The sequence below is a fragment of the Prosopis cineraria genome, unplaced genomic scaffold (assembly GCF_029017545.1).
Source record: "Prosopis cineraria cultivar Desert tree isolate PC_DT_omini unplaced genomic scaffold, ASM2901754v1 PC598, whole genome shotgun sequence".
Taxonomy (NCBI): domain Eukaryota; kingdom Viridiplantae; phylum Streptophyta; class Magnoliopsida; order Fabales; family Fabaceae; genus Prosopis; species Prosopis cineraria.
The window spans coordinates 23,423-45,210 of record NW_026555923.1 but is presented as its reverse complement, the minus strand read 5'-3'; the positions used below and the strand labels follow the sequence as shown (position 1 = coordinate 45,210).

Here is a 21,788-nt window from a genome sequence, read left to right as displayed (position 1 = left end):
ACTAACATACACTTGAAATTTTTGAAGCCAATGTCATATCAAACACGTTAGGTAAAGAAATCAACATGATATGTAGAGTAAGTGAACCATAATTTGAAAGATTTATAATTCAGTGTTTAAACTAACTCATATTGGTATGTAGACATACCAATAGGATTGAGGCTATTATGACAGCCATTGTGATACCAGTATGTCTTAATTATACCGATATATATATTATACATAATGATATGAAATAAACATAACAGCATATTGAGGCTTTGTAGAAGCCACAATCATAATGGTATGTCTTATCTATATCAGTATGTACTACAAATACTAGTATAAAATAGACATGTCGATATGCTAAGGCTATTATGGATGCCAAAATCATATCAATATGGCGTGATTACATTGGTATGTATTATACATACCTTATCAATAGGTATTACCAGTATGATGGAGGCTGTTATAGATAGATAAAAACACACATTCATATCGGTATAACTTGTACATACCAGTATGAAATCACATACTAGATATATTAGTGACATACAAATATGAAAGGTAATTTTTTTCCCCTTCATCTTTTAATTGCATCCATGCATTTCAAATTTACATCCAACACTTTTTTTATACCGATATATGGGGAACATCACGGTATGAAAATATTTGCTATAATAGGTGGCTCTGTTTCATTCTTAACCATATGTCAAAACCTACTGATTGGAAACTAAGATTGTCTCAACTAGATCGTTACCATCTCTTCACCAAAATGAAATTTCCTCTGTGATTTTCTACTAAAGATAGGTTGGAGGGAGAGAAAGATAAGTCTTACCCAACCATATCTACTGTTGTTCCCAACCCCAAATCAATTATACTTTCGTAGAGTACACCTTGGTTAATTTATCAAGTGTCATGATCTTAGAAAAGGTGAGAGAGAAGGAGAGTGAGAGGAACAGAGCATTCCCGTACTTCGCCTCTTCGACCGCAAGCTTTCAGCTTTTCTTTTTTCTGCGGGCAACTTGGCCTTGGCTTGCCAAATTAATATCAAATGAGGATCCAAGACTTGCAATGAGATATCAGAAATTTGAAGGTCTTCTTTTTCATTATATTCGGTCCGGGGTCCTGGCTGAAATTTTCCCTTTTATATCTGAAGACAGCAAGTATACCGAGGCCGTCAACACACGCACTGGATAATTCAATACCGTAGCAGAAATATGTGAGAAACAACAAAACACACAGCATAGGAGAATTCGGATTGAAAGAATGAAAGAATGGTTCTTCGAGCTCTCGGTGGCGCTTTCAGCTCATGGCCTTAGCAATGTGGGCGGGTGCGAGCAGAGTAATGATCACTTTCTGATGCAACATACCATCTTTGACGGGTTTGCAGTACTTGGAGTTGCGATAGAACTCAGGGGCAGGATTCAAAGTGGGTTTCTGAGGATTCAAGAGGGTGTTGTGGGGACGTGCCAGACCTGCGAAGTTTTACGTCGTCAGGATAGTGATACTATTTATCGGCATCAAATTTTCTGACGATAGGTAGCGCTGGCTCCTTGTGAAGTTTGGGAATGACGATGACGATGGAGCTAGAGGATGGGGATGAAGCTCAACATTCTGGCTATGCATTGCACCACGTGGTTGAGTTAATCGCAACTTCATCCAATATCGTCCAATGAATGGTTACGATTCAATTACTTTACAGGCACTTCACATAAGCCTACCTCAGATGATCCACACCTGAATTGAAGTTGGTAGCGGAGTAACTAGGGGGTTGGGCCTGATAAGTCTTCCAGGGTTAATTAAATGTATACATTAAATCACCCAAGGTTGAGAGCCGCCTGATACGACAAATGATCTGGAGTTATGAATATGGGTGGGTCATAAAGAAGGATTGCCGATCATTAAATGTGGCTCTGCAGATAATCAACATCTGGATTGTAGACCTGTTATGTGCCTTTGCTTCTTTATGATTTTTCCCAAACGGCTGGTGGCAACCAACTTCGAACCTTATCGATCAGACCTTGATATGCAAGTTTTTGCAGGAAATGAAATTGAAGTGTCTAATAGGAGCATGTACATATTGATGCCCGGGCTTAGTGACGTCGCAAATATGTCATGAAGTCTTCTAGAAGAGTGGTGCAAATTAAACTTCGAAGTTAATTCGAACAGAAAACGAGAGCAATTTTTTTTTTTTTTTAAAACTTGGACCATAAAACACATGAGCAATTGATGAAATACCGTTGATGCTAATATGTTCTTGTTTCTGGAGAAAGCACCAGCACTCTTTTCCCTTTCAATTGATCGATGCAGTGTGCTTGAGTTGGCAATTTGGCATGAAACAGTTTCGCAGAAAACAAAACAAAACCATGGAAGGATTCATTCAGTGTAGACGTTTTAAAAATAGCTCCGGTGATCACCGATTCTATCAAACGTCGTGGCATGTGTGAGAGAGAGAGACTGAGGGGGTGTGGGGGGTCCCATTGACATGTGGGACCTACACACCCTCTGTGTCTTCCTCCACTCACCACACACACAGTGCAGCTGCAGGTCGCTGTAAAATGAAGCTGGTCAATGAATATTCTTGTCGAATGAATATTCTTGTCCAGACCTGCGCATGGTTCAACTCTCTCTCTCTCTCTCTCTATATATATATATGGAATCAAAGACTGGCTCATTCTATTAATTGCATGTAAACCATTCATTCATTTTGAATGAAGGAAAAAGTCTTTTCAAACTTTTCCGCGGAAAGAGGGAAATCGACGAACCATGCAAGAATACATAACTCAGCTAATTCATGGAAGCTGTAAGCATACAGCTAACGAACTGATTACTGGCACCAATACAGAAGACATGACACGACAAACACCACCATGCAGAACTAGGAAAATTCTAAGTAACAACATGGATAAGAAATACATATGATATATATGACCCACAACACCGAAACTGAAGTCCACACTAAGCATATAATCACCAGAAAGACTAAACTTTCACATGTTTATCCTGTTCTGCGCCTCTTGGTGGCCCCGCTGGAAGACTGCCCAGAAGCTGGGAAGAAGGCATCGATCGTCTCTGGAAGCACATGATGCACTGCAAGGTGAAGAACGTCCTGTTAGAAGTTGACGAAGGAGTTGGTCTTCTTCTTTTCTGGGCGCAGGTGGACAGCTTTGAACACGTATCTGGTTTTCTGGCCTAGTGGAGTTTTGCACCCATCGTCGTCCATATCATTGACATCTTTCAGCTCAGGTTCTTTTTGCCATCCCACTCGAAGCTTCTCTACAACATCTGGCTGCTTCCCTGTGGAATCGGACGCAGACATGGCTGCCTGTTTGAAGGACAATTCAAGTACAATTAAACAGAAGCGTAAGAGGGTATAAATTAATAAATGATAGGATATCTGGCTAGCTCGGAAAAAAGAAAAAGAAGGGGGGGGGGGGGAGTACAAGCAGAAGCGCCGCTGCGTTGTATCTCGTTTCTAGTATTGCTCCTTCTCAGCCCTTCGGATGTCTGTCTTGCTTTCTCAATCGATCTCTTTTGGGGTTAAAACGTACTGACGAGGACGAACTGTCAGTTATAGCTCTGGACAGCCCCTGCTGAGCAAAGCGTGTAAGCTGACGAGATGCAGGGTGATCCCCAAGGAACTTTGTTGGAGTTATATGGGTTGCTTGCGTTTCTTCTACGTCCATACTCATTTTTTATATTATTAAATTTCAAAAACTTTTGTTTCTATTCAGTGATTCGGTTACACATTAATATATATTAATTGTATTTTCGCAATTCCAGTTTAATAAGATTTTTTTTAAGAAATTACACATCTAATAAAATTTCATTAAATACAACTAATAATCTTAATTACTCTATAAAACTCTAAAATATCCTTCATTGGTAAAAAAAAATTAAGGAAAATTATTTAAGGAGTAAAATAATTAGAAATAATATTCAATAGCCATCATTAATTAACTTTATTTTTATTTTTTTAAAATGACTTATATTTGGGGACATAAAATTACTTTTAAAAATATCTTCTAAAATTATGCAGGAGTAGAATAATAATTATCATTTGAATTTTTATCTAACTCTTTTCTAGTACTCAAATAAATATTTAGAAAAACTCTTGGATACCCCTGTTAAATAAATGCAGAATTATACACCAATTAGGATCAGTAAAGAATTCCTATATTTGTCATTTTTTTAAGTTGGTTAACGTGAATATAAATGGGGATTATTAGTGGATTTGATTATTTTTCTTGTTTTTTGTCATTGGTAGAGACAGATAACATGGGACAGGCATCGGATTCTCTATATTGTTTCTGAGAAGAGCAGGAGGAAGCAGGCGTGCATGCAGAGGGAACTTCAAGTTTCATAGCTCTCCATAGCTTCATCACATGATCGAAAACTTCAATCCCATCTGGCGTTTGCCGTTTTAATTTCACACTTCAAGATATTTTCCATATAACATTAATAATGTTTACTCTGGCAAAATTCCAACAAGACTATATACGATAGAGTACTTATTAATTTATGAGTGAGTCTTCTGATCACTCTCCATAAAAATCTTCATCAGCTCTTCTCCTTAAATCACCATGACCAAGAAATTAAGCAATTAAGCTCTTCTTTCTCCATGTATCTCTTTACGACTTGCTTTGTTAGCCCTATTTTATTGGTCTAACACCTAGTGCTTCAATTTCTTAGTTTTTTGGTAAAATCATAAGTTGGGCGAGTATGTATCGTGAGTTTTCATATTTACTTAAGAAATATATTGATAAAGTATAATAAATATATTATTTTTTCATTTTTAAGTGTTACAAAGCAGAAAAATGTTAATTAGTTTATATGATTTTATTAAGTGGCGGAGTCATAATATGCACCCTCACTTGAAAAAAGTTGCAAAATGATGGGATGATTTTTTTTTTCTTTTTTTCCATTTTGCATACGCTTTCCTATAAATATTTTGCACCTCCATTTTTAATATTTTAACTCAAAGCCTAGCTATATAATTTTTGACCAAAAAAATTAAACCCACTTTAATCTTACTCTTAATATGAATCCAAATTCTTAAATTTTATCAACTCATAGCCTGGCTATATAATGAATATATAATTAATTTTAAATTATTAATTTATTTTTTAAATTACTAATCTTTAAATGAACTTGTCCCCAATCAAGGTAATAGTAGCTTCATTACTAATGTCATCCATGACTCACAAATTGTAAATTTAATCCTATTACCAATGTGAATATCTTATTGTATGGTGAGCGATTTACAAATATTTTAATGCTCTTTAAGCATGGCTTAGAAGGTATACTCTAACTTTGGTAAATTACAAGCCCAACTTGCTATTTTTAAGATAAAAAACATGGTGACATGGACATTTGTAATATTAATAGAACTTAAGCGTTAGAGTAGTTTAGATTCAAAACATAATTTAATGTAGATGACTTCTATATCGCCAGTAAGTTAGTCACGGGATTAGCTGGTTTCTAAGAGTTAGATTAAAGTTTGGATTTGTTCCTCCATTTCCATAAGTGCCATAGGGCAATTCCCTAAAATAAGTCCTAGTCAAGAGTGGAAGAGAGGCTCATATTCAATTTTAGGTTAAAGGACAATCCAATATTTCAAAGAGTAAGAGAAGAAAGAGGGAGATGATTCAGTGGACCACCTAGGCTGTGAGCATAATTACAATCAGGCAAAATATGTAATATATCCTCATTTGTAGCATTACACCAGTCACAAAAGGGGGATGCTTGGGACCAAGAGCTCCTGCACAAATTAGTAGGAATCTATTATGAAACATCATCTAAATAAAGAAGTAGATTCTCTCAACACCTCTGTATTTCCAAATAGTATTAAACATAGGGCTATAGAGATGGAAGGGTTTTTTTCCAAGTAGAAAGTAATCACTCTAGAGAAAAAATACCATTCGAAGAAGAACTCCATGTCATGATATCATTTCTAGCTTGCTATGAGGAAGAGGACAATTATTAACTTGAGGATCACATCCTCGAGGAGGATGGGTGCGAGATTTATGAAATCCCATGAACTATAAACTATCCAATTAGCTATACTATGCTTTTCGCTTCCCCTAAAGATAAAGGTCTAAGACAAGTCTTTGAGCTTTATACCAAGAATTAACCAATAATCATTAAAGAAAGAAACACTCAAGTCATTTTAAATTTGCCACATAGTGGCTTCCCTTAATAGTCTCCTCTTGTTTGCCAAATGAAATGCCATAGTTGAAGAGTCAGGCAGGTTTGTTGAAGAATATTCTCCTCATTTCTAAGCATGTATTTATGTTGAAGTACATTAGCCCATAAGCCCTTATCACCAAGAGAAGTTTTCCAAGAAAGCTTGACACCACAAGCATCATTAATAAAGACAAGTCATTTGATGCCTAGACTAAAAAGGCTTTAAGAATGGTTGTTCTCTCCTAATTAATACGATAGTAGCTATTTCCCTAAATGAAGTTCCTTTGAAATTTTTCAACTTCTTTGCAATAGAGTAGAAATCTTAGAAACTTATATGGATACAAAAGAATGGTGCTAATAACAAAATTAGCTACAGTAAAATGGCTTGTAGTTGAGAGGCAGTTGGATTTCATCCCAAGTTTATTTTATAGTCAAGCTGACTTTTGACTAGAAGAAATAAGAAAGCCAATGTAATGAGTATAATCTTTAAAAATATGTAGCTTAGTGATAGCTTTGATTCTCCCTCCTCATGTAGCAGGGACATTCTTAAGAGAAGAGAGATGATTTGCTGAAGTTGAACTTTTTCCCCAGAGGCATTATAGAAGGCTTATAGGTAATTCATCCTAACCAAGGCCTATTCTTTTAAGGCCTCCCCAAATAAAGGATGTCATATGCAAATATGAGATTAGAATTGTAGGATAGAGAAGAATACAAAAATAAGTTCTAGCTACTATTTTCTTTTGCATCATAGATTAAATGAGACAATCTATCCATGTAAAGAAAAATAGAAAAGTGAGATAGTCGGTCCCCTTGATAGAGGCCTCTTCTAGGTACAAAAAAATCAAAATGTAAACCATTATAAAGTATTTACATGAAAGAGTAAGATGTATTTTAAATTAAATCAATAAGTCAAAGTTCATTATTATAGATTGAAGAACCTGCTTCAAGAAATCCCAATGGATTTGGTCAAAAGCTTTCTCTAAATCAACTTTCATAAAAAGAAACCCTTTTTGCCTTTTGATTTTTTTCATAACTGCATTAATTCCTACTTAATGATTATGTTGTCTTCAATTTTAATGGCCTGGGATGAAGCTAGATTGAAAGGGGGAGATTAAGTGATTCATCAAACCCTCTAATTGATGGTTTAAAATCTTAGTAACATATGTGTAGTGCACAATACATAGTGAAATTGAGTGAAAGTGGTTTACAAGGAAGGGTTGTCCCTTTTAGGATCAAGCAAGGCAATCAACATCTTCTTTACATCAGCCAGATTAACTTTTTCTTCAAAAAACATCTTTATATAAGAGTAAAAAGAAGGTTGACTACATCCCATTTAGATTGAAAGAAATTGGAGCAAAACTTATTATTACTGAGGGCTTTATGAGGACCCATGGCAAAGATTGCCTCTTAATTTCCTTATTTATAAGTGTCAAAGGAAGTTACTAACAAATAATTAAGTCATATATGGGAAATAATTTATGGACTGTAAGTTAGCCTCAGTAGAGTCATTCGGTTAAACATTCCTTAAAATAATTGGTTACTAACTTTTGCAAATCATCATCATTATCAATCTAAATTACCTTAATCATGGCAATCATATGATTTCTGATCTTCTTCTCATAGTGGTCGGTGGGTAGTAGCGAGTGTTTGATCTCCTTAAGTAATCCATTTAGTTCAAGCCTTTGGAAACCACTTAGTTTTTCTTCTTCCAATTTTAAGATATTTTCTAAATCAACTTGTACCTCTCATCTAGATGGGTGAGGAAATAGGAGAAGGGATAGAAATTGGATTTTTGAATACCATTCAACCGAGTAAGAATGTGCTTCTTTCTACTCCATAAAACTAAAGAATTCTTCATGACAATCCAAGAGAGATTTTTATAATTTTCAAGATCAAGGTATAAAGGGTCATTCACACCTAACTTTCTCTAAGAAAACTTTTAAAAAATTATATAAGAAAGCCATAGTTTTTTCAATCTAAAAGGTATTATGCCAAAGCCCAAATCCAAGCATTTACTAGTTTGAATTAAATAGAATTATGATTTGAAAGTAGGTTCAGAAGAATGCCTTTACAATGCAATCTAAGAAGTGAAGGAGAAATTGTGATGTTGGCAAGAGCTTAGTAAATATCTCATAAAGTAAAGAAAATTAATTAAATATGACCTTTCTAAGAAAATTTTGGTTTTATGCTACCTAATTTGTAAGAGCACATGTAGGGATTTATCTTGAAACTATTAGAAGTGAGCATATGAAACTCCCGAGCCCTTAACACATTTATTGCTAAAAGAGATATCATTAAAGTCAACAAAGAATATCCATGGATCATTTATGTTGGAGGCTAAGAGACACAATTAGTCTTATAAATTGTTGTGATGGTTCAAGTAGGGTAGAGCATAGATAGCCGTGGCTAAAAAGTCAAAGTTGCCTTGAGAGCATCTGAAGTAAATGAATCGGCAGTTAATTTGAAGGATTGAGACTTAAAGGAGATTTCTTTTCCAAGTGACGTTAATACCTTCAGAATGACTGATGCTAAGGTTGAGAGTGAGAGAGTCACAATTAAGATGTTTTAACATAAGGAGATGATAATCAATTTCACTCTACATATTAGCAATTGTGAGTAGATTGGGCTTAGGCCCATCCAAAACAGTTTTGACATTTCTAGGGAAGCCTTTTCCATAAGCCCCTCTTAAATTTCAGTAAAAGAGATCAATCATAAAAATGATTTGGGGGAGTAGGAAACACTTTAGAGCCTAGTAGAAAATTAGGTATAAGGAATTACTATACTTATTAATTGATTACTTGTTATTAGGCTTTTTTGTGAAGAAGGCACCAAGTTTAGCCCCTTATGATCTTGAAGATCTAAATTTTCTTTAGGTTTTCCATTAGGTTAATGGAAGAAAGGGATTCATTCATTAAATTTGAGATGTGTTGCTAGTCAGACTCATTAAGGCGTCCCTTATTGTTAACATTACCATTACTTTCCTTTAAGGTAAGCACAATGTCACAATCTATGATTTTTCAAGAGGTTAAAAGGGTCTGAAATGTTTTAGAATCCTTCAAAAGTTTCTTGAGAAGGCTAAAGTATGCAAGGACATTCTAGAGAAATCTTCATAGCTCTAACACAACTATTTTAATATAGGTTTTAGAGAACTCTTTGTAAATAACTAGATATTTATTATAAATATCTTGTAAAGAATTCTAGAAAAATAGTATCAACCAAAGGATCAAATTATTTCCCACCATCCATTAAGGAGGTGGGAATATTCTAGATTTAAAGGGAGATTTATAAATACTTCATCCCTCCTTATTTGTAACCATCCTTAAGTTCTTGAAACAATACAAGTATCACATTTTTCAAGCTCTCTCATTCAATCTTTGCTTTCAAGATTTCCATTTCTCAACGTAGCCAAGCATCTTCCTTCTCAACAAATCAAGCTTACTTAACATCTTATAATGAAGAGTGTCTAAGTACCGCGTGGGTTGAAAGACTGGCAATAAGCACTTCATTACTCTTTGCATAATTTCCTATCATGTTCCTTGCTCTTTTCTTTACCCTTCTCTATGCTATCACCTACTGTACTTTCTCATTGTACGCTTGTTGTTCCACTACACCTATAGTATAATTGTGGTGTATGAAATGATTACATCTAAGTCAATATCTTCATCCACATTTTTGTTTTTATTGTCACTATTTCCCTTTTTCTTCCATATTTTGGGACTGTGCTGTAAGGCCTCTTAGTTAGAACATGCTTTTTCCATAGGCAAAGACAAAGAAGATCTACTATCCTTTACTATTTAAGCAGCAACCTCTTTACCTAGAACACCAAATTGTGAACCAAAGGGCTCAGGTGTGAAGGCACTGCAACTTGCTCTTTTCCTTTTTGAGGTTGGTGCTACTTTTGTACTACAAACCATTGTTCCTAGACATCTTGATTGGGCTTATTAGCATTTTTCATCACCAAAGCTACCATAAGAGTAGGCTCTATTTTTTTCATTACCTTATGGAGCTTTTTGGCAAGTTTTTAAAGGACAGGTGTCTACACTATGGCCATAGACTCCATAATTTGTACAAAGCACGTTCAATCTTCATATTATGAATAATAATCATCTCTATCTAAATGGAAACTAGACATAAGTTGTTTACCTGAATTAATGAGAACACAAATCCAAGCAAAGTGTCCTCAAAGTTTGGCAAGTTGTATGCAAGTCAACCTTGATCGTCATTCCTATTTATTTGCCAATAAAAGCGAGAGCTTCATTATCATAATACTCCAGAAAAACCTTTAGCACCCTGACCCACACAACAACCTTATCAATAGTTACACTGAGGTTTAAATTAAGGTTCTTAGGGTATAACTATAAGGTAATGATTGTAAATCATGCAAGGACTACTGGTCAGAGCATGGAAATAGTCTTTTTTATTGGAGAGCTTGACCACATAGTATGTTGGATAAGGAGGCGTAGTGAAAAAATTAAAATTTTAAAATTCCTATCTTGATATGGACCAAACAAACTCGTTTTAAGTCAAGGTGGATAGAAGAGTTACATTTTAATTCTTGGAACTTGACGCATGTTCTCTTCAAAAGTTTGAATCTCAGGAGCTGATAATGTAGATCTGCTCTCTCCACCAGTATCCATACGAACAACTCTCTAACTTGAACAGCATGCTAGCGCTCCCAACGTCCATTCTTCTTTGAAAATTGATTTCCTTTCTCTAAGGTATTTCATGGATTTTCAAGTATTTGGCCGTCAGAACTTTTCTAACTCTCTCTTTGCACGTCCCCTTGTATTTATTATATATAGATTAGGGTTTTTGCCTTCCTCTTGAAAAGCCAACCAAAATTTAAATTAAATTTATCTCATAAATAAAATCTATAATATCATATCTAATTTAAATTTATCTTATAAATTTCAACTATAAAATTGATATGATATTCTTTCATATTATGTTAGTTATTAAATTTAATCTATCATATAAAATTAAATAACACAATATAATATAATATATATATATATCACATATACATATTATATTATATATATACACACAATATATATATACATATATATTTCAAATATATATATATATATTATACTATATATATTTAATTTTATATATTATATACATATATATATGTATATGTATATATATAGATATATATCAGAAACACAACACACACACACGTATTTCAAAAAGATATATATACACACACACAAAATTATATTTTATATTTTATATTTCATATAAAATATATATATATATATATTTATCAAATAAATATTTATATATATATATATATATGTATATAATTCATTCATCCTATATTACATTCATTGAATCTAGACATATTTCAAATTCAATGAACTTGGACATTATAGCTCAAGTTAGGCTGCTCTTGTGTGCGACCCTGTAGGTCTATATGAAGTTGTCACGCAATATTTCGATCAAGTGTGAGACATAAAATTGTCATTCTCTTTTATCTGACCATTATTTTCTCGATCTCTGAGTAGACTGACTGTAGCAATGAAAAAAAACCTTTTCCATTATAGTATGACCATATATTTTCTCAGTCTTACTTATTGAGGGGCCCAATAATATCTCTTATTTAATATGAGGAATAAATTCCATCTTGACCACTCATATTCCTCTGTATGAATATCACTAAACTCAATCATAGTCTTTATGATCATCTAGTCAAAAGTGACTTTTGATTAAGTCAAAGTTCAATGGTCATCATCTAGGAATTCATGATGATCTCAGGTCAAAAAGCTTGGTGATATGGTTGCACATGAGATAAGCTTATAACTTGTACCATACAACTTTCTCATAGCGGGTCGATCCAGCACCTTGTACTCTTTCAAGTGCCTATAACTTTGATCCATATCTCTATAATTAATCAAAATCATACTAATCTTGTTTCATCTATGATTCCTTATAGATGGCCGACCATGGACGTTTATGATAATCATTATAGTTTGTCCAAGGATACAGTTATCATAGTGAACATGCAATTGATATGATAACAAAAAAGAAATTCATTAAATAACAAAGTGCATAATATAATGATTAACTTTAGGGCACAATTTCTAACACAATAGCCATAGCCAATGTTAATGAGATGGACAACCCCTTTCTTTACCCACATCAATTGCAATCTTGATTCGAGGGCTTTGAAGCCAATGGACCTACCTAGTAGCATGACAAGTAACAGCTTTCTTCCGTGCTTTGTAGAGCCTCTTCCTAAGCTTTTATAGAACACAAAAGTAGGACAGTTATTCTTTAGGTCTTCAACAGTAGATAAGTGTGGTTCCATTAGGTCTGAAGCTTTCTCGTTACCCTTTTCATCTTCAGAGTTGCCATTTTCCTCATGTTCATCATCTGAAGACTCTTCCTTTTTGTCAATATCATTAAGTCTATCAGCAAAAGTTGGTTTACTAGAAGACAATTCAGTAGCTTTGGAACCAAATGATGGCTGGTGACCTTGCAGGATATTCTTGCTTGTGTTATCACCTGCATTTTTAATCTTCTTTGAACTCTGAGCTAACAGGTTAATTAGCTTCTTTTCTTGGAGTGGGCATGGCTAGGGTGCAGAGAGAGGTTACGTGAAGGGAGCATTGTGGAATTACAATGGATCTAGTTGCATCATACACATGCTTACATTTGCTTTTTTTTTTTTTTTGGTAAATACATTTGCATTTTTATTTGGGATTCCTTTCTGGGTCCCATTTTGTTCCTGTTTTTTTTATAAAAAAAGCCACTTCTCACCAACCGGACAAGGGTTGAAAGTGGAGGCGGAGGGTGGAAGGCCTACCTGTTGCGGGATCAAGTTCGTGTCCAAGTACCCATCAACTTATCAAAGGCCCAAAAACATATTCAAATACAAACAGGAATGGCTTTGATTATCAGTTTATTGCTTTATTTGTCTCCCAGAGGGCCAGACATGAAGGAGTTTTAATTTGGCATTTGAATTTAGACAGAGCCGATTTATTATTATTAACCCTGGCCCTTTTCTTTGGGTCGTGGGGCCGAACACAAAGTAGCACGTCATCATTCTTTGTTGGAGAACATTATTCTCAAAAGCATGTGATTGACAATGACAGCAAATCAATGATGACCAAACACATGTTTCTAATCTCCACCCACCCTCATTGGCTTCCCCAGTCCTCACCACTTTCTGCATTATCAGGACCGATTAATTGCTATATCCTCCTTTGATTGGACGTCACCATGGGATCCCTTATCGCTGCTTAACTGTGCCTCATTCATAAACAAGCCTCCTAATTAACCACAGCCGTCGCCCTTGTATGTAATATATATCTCCGTCTTGTTTTGTTATGACCGTTGGATTTTTCACCATACAAACATATCCGAGAAAAAGACATTCATTAACTGCGTACTAAATTTCTTTCTCCTTTCTAAGCTGCAGCGAATTCACATTCTCTAGACTGCGCCTGGCTTTCCTTTTTCTTTTCCTTTTAATTTGACAAGCTGAATGATCCCCTTCTCACAAAAGGAAAAAGAAAACAAAGGGGCAATGCATTGAATTTTTATTTTTGAATAATAAAGAGAACAAAGAACGTGAAAGGCACAAATATAGCGTGTTAGGTTCCGCAGCCAACTAGTAAAGTAATCACATTGGACGATTATTCAGCCGTCAGTGATTTTTATGTGAATAATGATTAGTGAGGTTTCTGTTTTGCCGCCATAAATTTTCCAGAGCAAGCGAAATAAATGTTAGAATTTGGGCGTGCGATGACCAACCAATACCATATGGAGCCTTAAATGGCACTGTACCCCTTTTATCCATGACATAAGATATTTTTAGTAAGTTATAATTCGTCCAAGATGTAAGATACTTTGTAGTTCTTAAACATATATATGTATATATATCATTTTTACTTGTATCTAGGTGTTGGTTAATAAGCACTAAGTAATTATGTATGAAAATTGTGGATAGTAGTTGTGAATAAGATCAGAACTAAAGAAATTTAAAAAAAAAAAAAGCAAGTCAACTTTTACAAAATTAAAAATGAATTATTAATATTAATTCACGATACATGTTGAGAGTGTCTTGTAGTATAAATAAAAAAAAAGTGGTTAAGATATATTTTTGCCTTTGAGCTTATTATCTAAAAAGCACTCAATGTCATAAACTATTTGCTATGGTAATTTCACTTCAAAAGTAATTAAAGTATAGTTTATTTGCCCTTGAGGTCCTAATATTAAATATCCCAACATTAATCATTGAAAATTAATTTTGATAAAAAAAAATGCTATATGTTGTTAGGTTGTCCAAATATACATAAATGTAAGTTGATGTGAGAAGTTTCACATCGAATAAAATCAGAATTAATAATTATATATATATATATACATATATATTTATAAAATAAAAAAGAAGGATCTATAATAACTAATATCATAAGTGGTAGGGAATGTGGAGCGACCCCTGTAAATGGAAGAGAAGAGAGACAGGCAAGATTAGTGGAATGATATCATGTTTTAATTCAAAACCTAAAGTCCAACTTTATTCCATATCATTTTACGTTTACTCATACTTAGATAACTTAACACCTATCATACCAAATAGATCTAAATTTAGGTACATTTTTGCCTTGCAACTATTCTTAAAGAAGCATCCCATGTCATAAATAATTGGTATTGTAGCAATTTCACTCTTAAAGTAATTAAAATGTATGAAAAATGCATATGAACTTGGATTCACTTGAAATGATAGATGTCATTTTCAATCAAATTTAAATTCTAGTTAGTATCTTTAACGATTAATATTAATGCATTTAATGTCAGGGGCAAATATGATATGTGTTGACTATTTTAAATATAAGATTGCTACAACAAATGGTTGAAGACACTAAATCCTTTTCAAAAAATAATTTAAAGATAAAAATATATATCAGCCCTAAAAAGAAATACAATAGTTAATGTTAAGAATGTTCAACAACCCCACACAAACGCAACCCTGTTTGGAACATTTTCAGTATCAAATATTTAGATGTGAAGTAAGATATAGAGTTTCGTTTCATACTAAATGAACGCACGCGCGCCATCGCGCAGAGAGAGAGAGAGAGAGAGAGAGAGAGAGAGATCTTTAACTCTTACCCCCTTCATACCAACATTCTCATGCAGACTATAAATGGCGTTAGTCTAGACTAAAACTGTTGTTTCATACTCGCACAGCATTAAACTTCAGTTGAATTTTTTTATCAAAAATTGAATTCTCGGGTTTATGAAAACACACCCGTGTAAAGTGTTTCATGCTTTTCACCCTTGTTACGTATTAAATCTGTCTCAAAAAAATCAATTTTTTTTTAATTTTTACTATTATCAACTTTTATCCACAACTTTCGAGATCAATAAATAAAAGTATTGGAAGATAAAAATGGTAAGCCATCATATGATATATAGTAACATTGCATTATAAAGATAATTTTTTTTAGAAGTTACTTTATAAATAGGATAGACAATATATATTAAGATACTTAAAATCAGATTAGTTATTGAACTAATTAAAATATTAATTTGAAGGTTAATAATTGAAATTATTGTTGAAGCATGATCAGATTGACTATAAACAAAATGTATCGTTGAATCAATCAAAACAAATACTTAACAATTCAACCAACCAAATGAACACAGTTTTTAATACAATAGACAATGGTGTATGCACGCACCCACATGGGGAGAGGAAGGTATTTAATGGGAAGTTCCCTCCTTTTTTGGAATATATGCCAACTTGCCCCCCAAAAAAGGAAAAATTACAGTTAAAAACCTCAAAAAACTAATAACAAATTATAAAATTAAATTTAAGGATCATAGTCCTTTTTTACAATTTTTAAAAAATAATCTTTTTTATTAAAACAAACTTATTTAAAATGCATAATTATTTACTGAATGTAAATGATCTTTTATTCAAAAGACTATTTTTTAACCGTAAAAAAACTATAGTCGTTAAATTTAATTTCAAGATTTTGTGTCTTCCATCATTAGTTATTTTTTCATGCCCATAATTATGATTTTTGTTAAAAGAAAAAAGTGGAGGGGTAAGTAAGAGTGAGTGCACAATGCGACATATACGAATTACCTCTCCACATACCCTATGGCATATGCACTTCCCCGCTGTGCAGAACAGAGACCACTCCTATCCCTCTCAACATAACCGCACAAAATCAGTACCCAAGGCCCCAGTATCCCTGACATCCTATCATCCGTGTTCGCGTTTTCAACTGTATAATATTATCATCGTTATATTTTATTATACTTATGGAAAAATTACATTCAATGCCCTTGATCAAACTGCCAGTAGGATTTAAGATTTAAAAATATTTTATAAGATTTATGAGATTTTACAGTAATAAACATCCTCCCGTGAGATCAAAATATAATTTTTCCTATGCTTATCACTAAAAGCTACCAGATGAAGGAGAGAGACAGATCAACTACATCTACAGAGTATTTCCAAGACACGTCCCTTTCTTCAAACCAAGTTTTCTACACGCAACCTATCAGCTTCAGCGCCACACTGCCTCATCTTTCAATCCCCATCCTGGTCACTAGCTTCCTTTCCCATCTTCCCTCGTTCTTTTTTTTTTGGGGTCCATCTACAAGTTAGCTCTGTATCTTTGGTCTTTACACAGAATTTCAAACAAATCAAATAAGATTCATAGGATTTATGATTTTTAAACAACTTGGCTTCCTAGAACTTTCATGCTCCATATTTATGATAGGTTGATGAATCCTTAACTTCAATACTGTTAATCACTAACAGCCTATCATATCATTTCTCAGTCTTTTCCTTGTAATGTCTCTATCGCATTGTATTCCAAAGAAAGGATTTTTTTTAATCCACGTGTTGGTTTTTGTAACGTAAAGAAAGTAACTACAGCTTTTATTTTGCTTTTTTAATTTTACGAAAGAGCCGCTTAGAAATAAAACCTTGCCGGCAAAGCTACTCTGGCCTGAAAACGAAACGGCCATTAATTGACCCCTCATTTGTTCCTTCTGCGTCAATCAGATTCTAATCAGTCTCATCTTTTTGTTGTTTGCATTGCACAAACTGCCAACGCTGTGCCCCATGCTTGACCTGCTCCTTTTAATTCGCTATCTCCTTTGTTGCCGTTCATTTTACAGATTCGCTGCCATTGCCTTCTATCCTTCAAATGGAAAATCACTGCGTTCTTCTTGTCACTCTTCTATGTCTTCCTCTGCTATCTCACGGCGGACCAGTGATAGCCTTGAAAACTCAAGACGGATCAGAGGAATGGGGATACGTACAAGTCAGACCCAGTAAGCCAAATCCATTACAACTCTGTAATTTCACAATATGTTTTTTGACTCGTAGCTGCGAAGTTGCATCTCTGTTGTTGACAAAGTTCGATTGCTTTGTTTTTTCACTTTGGGATGTCCTATCACAGAAGCCCACATGTTCTGGTGGCTTTACAGAAGTCCATATAGAGTTGAAGATCCCTCCAAGCCATGGCCGATCATCCTCTGGTTGCAGGGGGGACCTGTAAGTATTACTTTAATTTGCTATAAACCGAACAAACAAGCAGAAGAATCCAGAGTCTGAGAAATGTAAGCATAGAACAGGGTGCTTCAGGAGTTGGTATTGGAAATTTCGAGGAGGTTGGGCCGTTGGACGCTAATTTGGAGCCCCGGAATTCCACTTGGTTGAGAAAAGCAGATCTCCTGTTTGTGGTATGATTTCAGATTGTTTTCCCCTTTAGCAATTCCTTGATTATCTAGTAGCACTGAATGCTTTGCTGTTACAATATAATATAGGACAATCCAGTTGGAACAGGATATAGTTACGTGGAGGATCAAAAGTTATTCGTTAAAACAGATGATGAAGCAGCCACTGACTTGACTACATTGTTGATCGAGGTATTCAATGAGACTAAAAGCCTTCAACGCAGTCCTCTGTACATCGTAGCAGAGTCTTATGGTGGGAAATTCGCTGTTACTCTTGCACTATCCGCACTAATGGCCATTGAAGCCAAGACATTGAAGCTTATCCTTGGAGGTAATACAAGTAATTGACCCCTGTGCAGTTTTACATGAATGAGATCAGCTCATTGATACTATCTTTGCGTCCTTTCCGCAGGAGTGGCATTAGGAGACAGTTGGATCTCCCCTGAAGATTTTGTGGTAAATACTTGAATGGTTCTCGCTTCTTAGCTGTCAGTTTTACTTTTCAAGTTCTTGTTTTTCAACTTTTCACCTAAACCCACATTGCAGTTCTCGTGGGGTCCTCTTCTGAAAGATGTCTCTCGCCTTGACGATAACGGCATGCAAAAATCAAATAGGCAAGTTGTTGTGTCTCAATTCCCTTCCATCTTCTGAAACAGATTATACCAACGTCTCAATTATATCTAACAAGACCATTTTGGACAACAGTATAGCTCAGAAGATCAAGCAGCAGCTAGAGGATGGCCAATTCGTTGATGCAACTAACTCGTGGAGTGAACTTGAGTCCGTCATTAGCTCTAGCAGCAACAATGTGGTAGAATTAAGTTCTCTTGTTTACCTTTTAGCGATTACTTAAGTAGTTCATACGATAATGTCTCACTTAAATGTCTCGGGATTTTTTTGGGGTAATTTCAGGACTTTTACAATTTTCTGTTGGATTCGGGAAGTGATTCAGCAACATTATTAGCAATGAAGTTGGGATTATCGAGAGAAATAGCAATGGGCCAGTACTCCAAGTATCTTACCTTAAGGAGGGCATCTCCGGGTGGGGATGCTGATCTTGACACCTTACTAAATGGTGTCATAAAGAAGAAGTTGAAAATAATTCCTGAGAATGTCACGTAAGTCTACTTTAGTAATTTTTCCCCGCAAAGCCATTGCTGTTTTCTCACTTCATTATTCCAACTTTATGGGAATCAATTCGTCTTTGTTGTCATCTACTATATGATATCACATGATTTGATTTACTTTTTGATGAACCCATAAATCAAGCTTTAAATAGTTTCCATCTTTATTCCCAAGTATTCCATACATGTTGACAGATGGGGAGGGCAATCTGGTGATGTTTTCACATACCTGGAAGGCGATTTTATGAAGCCAAGAATTAATGAGGTAAGAAGATAAACATATGGGATCTCTGACTTAAGCATCAGTTTACTCTAATTAATAGAACTGAGGTAAATAATACAGAGAATTGTTACAGCTGAGCATTTTACTCTCTGGATTTTCAAAAGTTTAATTTTTTTTTTTTCGTTTTTCTCTTTCTTGGGATATGACGTGTTTAAGTTGAAGTTGCTCAGGTAGATGAGTTGCTAGCCAAGGGAGTCAATGTGACTGTGTACAACGGACAAGTAAGATATTTTCCCCGCTCAATACTTTGGCTATTAATATATTACTAGAATTAATGATAGCAAAGGATTTATATTTAGATGTGCCATTATGTAATGGTCAACCTTAATTATTGTCCATGCTGTCTATCTTTGAAATAATGCAGAGCTCAACCAATGAAAGCAGAGTCTTTTAAAACTTGATAATTGTGACTATCTTGTTTTTACCTTCACTACAGAATCACGTTCAATCAAATGAGCATCTTTTATTATTTTTATTTCATTATAGCCAAATAATCTGTCTGTAATTATCATAGGTTGACCTCATTTGTGCCACTAAGGGGACTGAAGCATGGCTCAGGAAACTCAAGTAAGTCCCTTTTTCTCCATAATTTAATATCCCGAGACGTTTTTGTTATTTCTGATAAATATAGTTTCACGCCTCTGTTGTAGGTGGGAAGGGCTTCAAAATTTCATGAACAAAGACAGAACACCTCTTTACTGTGGAAATAACAAAAGTACTAAAGGCTTTCTCAAGTCATACAAAAACTTGTCCTTTTATTGGATCCTTGGTGCCGGCCATTTTGTGAGTACACATCATCATACTTCTTGTGTTGTTTTTCTCAGACAAGCATAAATGCACGGTTCTTCTTTTCATGTTTCTCATAATTTTATTACTTCCCTCCATGAAGGTAAATACCTTTTCCTTTTCCTTAAAAAAGTGAAAAGTTAATTAACGAAAGCGTGGGGGATGGATCCCAAAATGACTCTCTGGGGGGGCCAAAATAATAAATCATATAATTGTGGAGGCGCAAAGGTTAGTTTTAGCATTTTTTTTCAAGTAAAAATGAAACAATTTTTTGAAAAAAAAAAAATTGTGCCCCTGCTTGCCCCACTGTGAATCCGTCACTTACTCCAATACATTTACATTAATGAAGATCATGATAGGATTACACGCTCTAAGCATCCAAGCATATGCTGTCAAACTTGGATACCCTAAAAAATTCAGAATGAAGCCATGGCGGAAATGGGGTGTGATGCTGCTATGAAAAGCCAAACACCTGCAGATCCCATGATTTCGTTTTATGATATCGGTTAAGAGCTTCCTGAGATTCCACTTAGTTGTGGACTGCATGGCCAAATTTTCTTCTCCAATGCTGCGTGTCCTTAGAGAATCAGAAAATGAAGTGTCAATGTTTGTTCTCGGTTTTGTCTTACTATTTGTTTGCTGGCTTCTGCAGGTACCCACTGATCAACCCTGCGTGGCATTGGATATGGTGGCCTCCATTACAAACTCACCACAAAGTAAGTAATGTAAAACAGGAAAGCTCGCAACAAAAATAAAGGAGATTCAGCAGGCAAATAAAAACAATACTGAGCACTCGGCAAGCTTTGAAATAACTCAACCCTCGGGAGGAAAATTTGTGGAATGCCTTTTCTTGTGTATTTTTAATTATTATTATTATTATTATTCTTTGCTCTCATTAAAAAGAGTATTTATTAATGTGTAAAAAACTACCGACCAATTAACTGGGGGTATTTTTAGAAAGAAATTTTAACCGCATTTCTTGATTATTAATCCTGATGAATTAGTTACTTGTTTTTTATGAGAAGGATCACAGGCTAGAGGGAGTGTATGCAACAAAATGGGCATGGACGGATTTAAGGGGGCCCAGCAAGTGTGCTATGACAAACTCATCACAAAATAACTATTGTAGAACAGGAAAGCTCGCAGCAAAAATAAATGAGATTCAGCAAGCAAATAAATAACCCAAGCCATGCGAGGAAATTTTGTGAAATGCCATGTCTTGTGTGTTCCTCCTCGTCCTTTATATTTTGAAACTACAGAAAGCTGAATGCAGCCTTAGGGGTGAGCATTTGTTGTTTTGATTTTAATTTTCTTAAAACCAATCAATTGAAATATATAAAAAATTTAGATCGAACCGAAACGAAATACATAATCTAACAAAATTAAAACTGAATTGAATTATAATGATTTAATTTGATTTATGAAATTTAATTATTTATATATTTTTTTATCTAATTTTTATCTATTGATGTTGAAAGCCCAACAAAAAAATAATAATTTTATATCACAATTTATGAGAAAATTAATGAGACTCAATATTATGACATTAAAAATTAAATTATGGAAATAAAAAAAATTAGAACATCATATTAAACCAAAAAAAATACTACTACTATAAGGGTAGTAAAAAAAATATTTTTTACTTACCTAAATGAAAATTTATTCACATTTTTAAAAATATAAAAAAATATATATAATTCAGTTGGTACAGTTTATTT

The 21,788-nt window shown here is 34.4% G+C and overlaps 1 protein-coding gene across 3 annotated transcripts; it reads left to right on the top strand.

Annotated features, from left to right (window-relative positions):
- Window positions 1-17,153: 17,153 nt before the first annotated feature.
- LOC129297714 (serine carboxypeptidase-like 51) lies at window positions 17,154-21,302 on the top strand. 3 transcript variants are annotated; one of them, XM_054936064.1, is made up of 14 exons: window positions 17,154-17,472; window positions 17,601-17,695; window positions 17,776-17,883; window positions 17,968-18,208; window positions 18,290-18,333; window positions 18,424-18,491; window positions 18,583-18,688; window positions 18,790-18,995; window positions 19,197-19,266; window positions 19,455-19,505; window positions 19,799-19,851; window positions 19,935-20,067; window positions 20,723-20,786; window positions 21,096-21,302. In XM_054936064.1, exons 1-14 carry the CDS (start codon window positions 17,346-17,348, stop codon window positions 21,188-21,190), a joined length of 1,461 nt encoding a protein of 486 aa, XP_054792039.1. In that variant the 5' UTR covers window positions 17,154-17,345; the 3' UTR covers window positions 21,191-21,302. The 3 variants fall into 3 exon arrangements, with proteins under 3 accessions (XP_054792039.1, XP_054792041.1, XP_054792040.1); XM_054936065.1 differs by lacking the exons at window positions 20,723-20,786; window positions 21,096-21,302 and adding an exon at window positions 20,174-20,716 and having other exon boundaries at window positions 17,156-17,472; XM_054936066.1 differs by lacking the exons at window positions 20,723-20,786; window positions 21,096-21,302 and having other exon boundaries at window positions 17,155-17,472; window positions 19,916-20,040.
- The last annotated feature ends 486 nt before the right edge of the window (window positions 21,303-21,788 follow it).